Consider the following 6,215-nt stretch of genomic DNA (forward strand, 5'->3'; position numbering starts at 1 on the left):
AATAACATAACATACGTGAAAAATTGTTTAAATTAACCCATTACGGGCGTGTTTGGAAAGAGAGAGCGGTGCGGCGCTGCGATAGCGCCACGGGCTCAGATAAGCCTCGAAAAATATAATTCATCGTCGTAATTAATAAATTAAAATAATTTTTTTTCACTCCGGCATTTTTTAAACACGTACCCTGAATCCGAATGAGCGCAAAAGAATAACAGCGAGGCGACACCGCGGCCGCGACGTGTTTTCAATTCATTATCTCGAAAACAAAAATTTCATTAGCCCGAGATTTCCTTTTTAAATTTAATTATTCATATTTAAATTAAACATAATATAATAGAGGTCCGCGGCAAAAAAGCGGTTCTATCGTATCATATTTTATTAACCGAATTTATAATTCGTAGGATCGCCTGCCGCCAGGGGGGGGGCAGGGGAGCGGTCGGTCGAAATATTTATGAATACGGTGGAGAAAAATCCACAATAATATTTCAGGGATGTCCGCCGGTCCTTACTTACCCTCGCTGATCTATTTAAAAAAGAGCCCCGGAAGGACAAAAGGGCCGTGGGTCGTAAAAAAACTGGACGCGTATAGGTCGCGCGCGACGCGTCGGGCTTTGTCTGATTCTTATTTTTTACCGAATCGGAACCTTGCCCGGGTTTTTATCGGTTTTTGTTCCGGGGCAGGTCGGGCGAGTATTTGTACGCCGTTTGTTCTAATGCACGATCATTTGTTACCCTTTTTCTTTCGTGCGGTAAAAAGTGACCCTTTGGTATGCGAACTGTGTGATTTACGAGACCGTTGGGGGGGCTGTGCGGTTTCTTAAATGTTTGTGGGAACGTTTTAATCTATGTAGCTGATGATATGTTTGATCTGATGTGTTTAAAATAATGGCACGTAAAAAGTATGCATGATTTATGGGACAGAAAAGTCAAAACACATACTTTGTGTGCATATAGCTTGAATATGTATAACAATACAGATTTATTATAAAAACAATTAAGGAATTCTAAATAAGATAATTAAATATAAGTAATAAAAATGTGACTTGTCTACTCACCATTGAATAAATTAACAAAAAGGCTATGCACCAAGGTATTGCTCAGTATTTATATCATCTTTGACAATTATAATATTTCCGCATATTAAATATAATTTAAAACAAACAAACACTTCTTTGCTTTACACAAGAGCCGACTTCGTTGGCTACAGCCACTTTCCTATCGTTAATTTAATTGTGGGGAAAAATCGGGCGAAACCGCGAATCTTTTAAAGGTATTTATCATGGGATTAATGAAGGGTAACCCTTTTTTGCTGATAATGGAAAGGTTCGGAACAATTTTGTCTGTGTACGTTGTTCTTTATTTGAGCGCGCGAGGGGGAAAGACGCGTTTAGAAGAAAAAATGGTTAGAAAGTTAAATGGAGGAATGGTGGTGGTGATTTACATTATTATTATTAGATTGATGTCGGTGTCCTTAATAATATGCCTAAAAGTCTTAACATCAATAACCAACGTGAAAGAAAATCTGTCTGTCTATATGTCTCTTCTTCACTTCTTCAGTACTAAATAACTGAACCGATTTGGATGAAATTTGATACAGAGCTAGTTTGAGACCCGGAAAGGACACAGGATAGGAAAATCTGGGACTGTCTTTTGCCTTTGTCTACTTGAGTGAAGCACTAAGATAGCAAAAACCGAATAAACTGGCGCTCACTCCACCAAATATCAAAATTATTTAACGTAATTTCCATAAAATGTTTTCAGGAGTTTCTCATTAGACGAGAGGTTCCTGTACTCACAGGGCGAGGTGCTGAGGGTGCATTGGCATCCGAAGTCGCTGTCACATCTTCTGGTCCTGGTCTCCGATAACACTATGAGGTAAGTGTGCAAGTCCAAGGGTCATTGTCGTGCCCTAAATTTATGTTCACATGTCTATTTGTTTTCAAACTTTTTCCGTGATATTTTTCTGTTGCTTCTGCACACAATTTGCATGCAATACAGCATTATGCTATTTTTTTATAATAGCTACACGCCCCGGCTCCGCCCGGGTAGTCTGTTAAAGTAATTCAAATATTATTTACTATCCGATCTTTGAAGTTGGATCAAAATGCATATGGTGAGTTAAATTTTATTAAAATCGGTTGATAGTTTAGGAGTTCATTGTGGACAAACAACGTGATAAGTAATTTACATTTATATTAAGATATTATCTAGTTATAATCAATTGTGAGTAAATAATCTATGAAAGAAGCCTTTTGCAAAAATATAATCTCTGAAATTCCCATGGGCGGTATAGCAGTGTAGGTGTCAATTCTTCAGTTCAATTTAAAACCACGTCGTAGTTAACACTACTAGAACTACTACTTTAATAGAACCACAATTTTCGTAACAGATCAAATGGAGCTATGAATGGGAGAGAAATCTTAAGATAAGTCACATGTATATCTATTCTTATGTTGCAATGGTAAAAAATATATCTTTTGCCAAACCTGCGATCCAGAGCAGAAACAATCTAGCTCTAAATATTAGGTAGGTATTTGTAGGCTTGTAGGTTTGTACCGCAAATAACAATTTTTAACCATCATTATTATAACCAGAACCTTAAACCGTTCCAGGCTCTACAACATAGCGTTAAAGACCGGTCCGAAAATGGTGAAATCCTTCTCAATTGGACCCAAACCTGTTGGTTCTCTCGGCATGACCTTACTGGACAGTTTCGGGGACAGCGCTGTGGACTTCACACCGACTCCGGACACTGAACACTTGCTGATTCTCAGCGGGAACGGTGACGTGTACATGATGAATAGTAATTTCTTGGACAGTAGCAGGTAAATTTGATTCTAATGGTTATTTTATCGTATTTGCTCGTGACCACTTCCTTGGCCATGATCCAGATCACATAAGCAGTTCTTTTCGCAAAAATATCCGCTGTAGTCTCATCATTTTATAAATTTATCCATGTATTTTATAATATCAATACTATGCAACGTGAGCCTTGTTGCAAGTATTAAAGTCATTATGCCCGATACACTAGATTGCATGCCTAAACTTTTGGGTACATACCATTGACAGAAAAGCTTTGATTACATCATATATCAATATGTGGATCAAAATATACAATATGCATTACATGCGTTCCAGCCCGCTAGCACGCATACGTTGCTATGTACCTCGTAAACGCTCCAGTGCTATATATCTCTAATTAGTTAACATCTATTACGCGTGTTTTGCTCGATTTTGCAATGATTACTCAAATCCCTTCATCATCACATCACGACATTCGAAAGACATCCGCGCCCCAGCAATCTATCCTTCCCCACACACTTAAGTTGTATCGAGTTGTCTTACCACCTTTTTGCGCATGTTTCGCCTGCCTACGACATAATATCGATACCTTCCACCACTTCACCATCCATTGCGCGCATTGCAGCCCGCTGCAGGGGCGGGTCCGCGGGCCGCTGGCGATGTACCCGGCGGCGGACGACAACTACGGCGCGGAGTCGTGCGCGCTGGCGTGCCTGCCCGCGCCGCCCGCCGCGCTGCTCGTCGTCGCGAGCGCGTCCGCCACGCTCTACCACTGCCTCTTGTTGCCGTGCGTGAGTGTTCATCATCATCATCATCATCATCATCATCATCAGCATCTCTCAGCTCTATTACTACTATCAGTATCACGTTCATCACCATTGTTATTTATATGATTATATCATGATTATTACAATTATCATTACCATCATAACAGTAGTTGACTCTTCGGTAATACTAAGCCGTGTACACAACAAACAATGTACAAATAACTCACGAATTTACCGCATGTCCATATACAATATCATCGTATCATCAGAAAGGTCCTTCGAGCCTAAAAGTACATTTATAAACCTATACAAAGAAATTTGTAAATAATCACAACTTTTCTTCTTTATTATCTTTTCTACAAGCCCTTTAATATTAAAAATAACGACCTAAATAAAAGATTCTATTATTCGATAGTAACACAAATAAACACTATTTTCCAGCCGACTGAGAACAAAGATGACGACGGCTACGCGCTCTACGTGCTGGAGTCTGTGGAGTTGAACATTGCGCTGTCCAGCAAGGATGATGTGCCTTTCGCCTACCCAGTGCATCTTTATCCGGTACGTACACTGTACACACACACACACACACACACACACACACACACAGTTTTGTTGTGTTAAAAGTAAATGATAAAACGTACATATTGTTTCTTATTCTTAATAAATACTAAAACCTGTCTCGTTTTCCTCGTTTTCTCTCGTTTACCTAACCTTCCCCTTGAATCGCTATATCCATAAAATTATCTCCTTCCAAAATCTATTGCGTAATGATTTAAGCAGATCACACACAGACGGCGAAAAGCTACTTTGTTTTATACTATGCAGCGAAAACGCAAAGATGACTGACTGACTGACTGATCCATCAATGCAGATCCTAAACTACTAGACATGAAATTTGGCATACTGATAGATGTAGACATACCCTTAAAAAAGATTCTGATAAGTTCTATCCCCAAGTAGATAAAATCGGGGATGGAATTTTGTACAACAAAAAAATATTTTCCCCACGCGGGTGAATATCTATTCTGTATAAAACATAATTTAAAATATATTAAGAATTACATATGATTAATTTCAGTGTCCCGGCAACACATATGCGTGCATGCACGCAGAAGGCGTGCACACTATCACACTACCTGTATTGGACCATCTGAAGGACTTGGCTTTAGCTGACGAATGTAAGTTAAACTCAAAACGCTTTTATCTATATATATATAAAAATGAAACCCGTTTTCCTTGGTCACGACATCACGCGTGAATGGCTGGACCGATTTCACTAATTCTTTCTTTTGTTGTATTTGTTATTATTAGGAGAAGGTTCTTGCGGACAAAAAAATTAAGAAAATCTCTCGGAAATATTGAAAAATGTACATTTAATTTTGCATATTATTTTTTTGCAACGCTAAGGCGGTACGAAGTTCGCCGGGTCAGCTAGTTTTAATATATTTATGGGGATTTAATAGAACTAAAATGTGGCACGCACACATGTATGCAATCAAACGGTACACGTGGCCGCACGCACATATACATGGCTTACAATTATGTAAACACTTATGGTAAACGAACAACTCGCTATTTAGTATTTTCTTGTGTTTGATTTTACGCGAGTATTATACATTTAGAAATTAAAAATTTTTTAACGGATTTTAAACGCGATTTATTCATTATATTATTAACCGGACGTTTCGAACACTTTACAGCGAGCGTGGTCACGGGGAGACTGAGATGTTATATGTCTTGAAGGTCATACAAAAATATAATTAATAAATCGTGTTTAAAATCCGTTAAAAGATTTTTAATTTCGAAACTCGTTATTTAGTTCTTCAATTATTAATTAAACTTGATTTGGATTAAAAAAAGAAGCATAAATATTAATAATATCAAAGCTAAACTTAAATTACATTATCTGAACAACCTGTATATGTATTCGATCTAATCATGTTAACGCGATGCGGGTATTTATCAATAATTTCACCATTCTGCTCTCTTGCACTTGCAGCTCGCAAATATAATTTTTTGTTTGATAATGTTATAGCGTTTGCTCGTCAATAAATAACGAAACTGTAATTGTGTTGCTTGTCGAGGTTGACATGAACAAATCTTTTAATGATATATGTCGTGGTAAACTCGTTTGCATGCCGGACAAATCTTTATGGTTAACAAAAACCATTTTACCGCTTTATTTAATGTAGATTATCTATTTTCTTAAAAAAAATCATGTATGTATAGAATAGAAATCTATTTATGATACTATTTTTTTTTTCTATATCGCAAGAGGGCAACTGAGCTGGTGGTTACTTGATGGTAAACGGTCACCACCACTCATGAACATTGGGAACGGGAAGCACATTCGCGGAGGTAGTCTCTGCGAATGCGCTTCCCGCTTTTAAGGATTAATGTCTGGAAGAAGGAATGGGCTGGGAAGGGTTAGGAAAGGAAACGGGCCCTCCTCCACTCACCGTACGAAACACAATAGCATGCTATTATTTCAAGTCGGTTTTCTGTGGGGGTGTTCGCCGGTGTGAGCGACTATATAAAATGTAAGCGTTATCCGACGCGGCAGGTGAGGTGGACACCGCGCTGTCGCTGGTGTCGTCCGCCGCGTCCAGCGCGCGCCAGCTGGTGTGCTGCCGCGCCCCGCTC

General features: G+C 38.7%; 1 protein-coding gene across 1 annotated transcript in view; it reads left to right on the forward strand.

Moving 5' to 3' along the window:
* Window positions 1-6,215, forward strand: part of LOC119836168 (nucleoporin 88) — a 100,893-nt gene that overhangs the window by 89,534 nt on the left and 5,144 nt on the right. The window contains exons 3-8 of the mRNA XM_038361424.1: window positions 1,762-1,875; window positions 2,613-2,825; window positions 3,428-3,593; window positions 4,011-4,130; window positions 4,651-4,750; window positions 6,136-6,211. Coding sequence (XP_038217352.1) covers window positions 1,762-1,875; window positions 2,613-2,825; window positions 3,428-3,593; window positions 4,011-4,130; window positions 4,651-4,750; window positions 6,136-6,211 — 789 coding nt within the window. The remainder of the gene's footprint in view (window positions 1-1,761; window positions 1,876-2,612; window positions 2,826-3,427; window positions 3,594-4,010; window positions 4,131-4,650; window positions 4,751-6,135; window positions 6,212-6,215) is intronic.

Source organism: Zerene cesonia, chromosome 23 (assembly GCF_012273895.1).
Source record: "Zerene cesonia ecotype Mississippi chromosome 23, Zerene_cesonia_1.1, whole genome shotgun sequence".
Lineage (NCBI taxonomy): Eukaryota > Metazoa > Arthropoda > Insecta > Lepidoptera > Pieridae > Zerene > Zerene cesonia.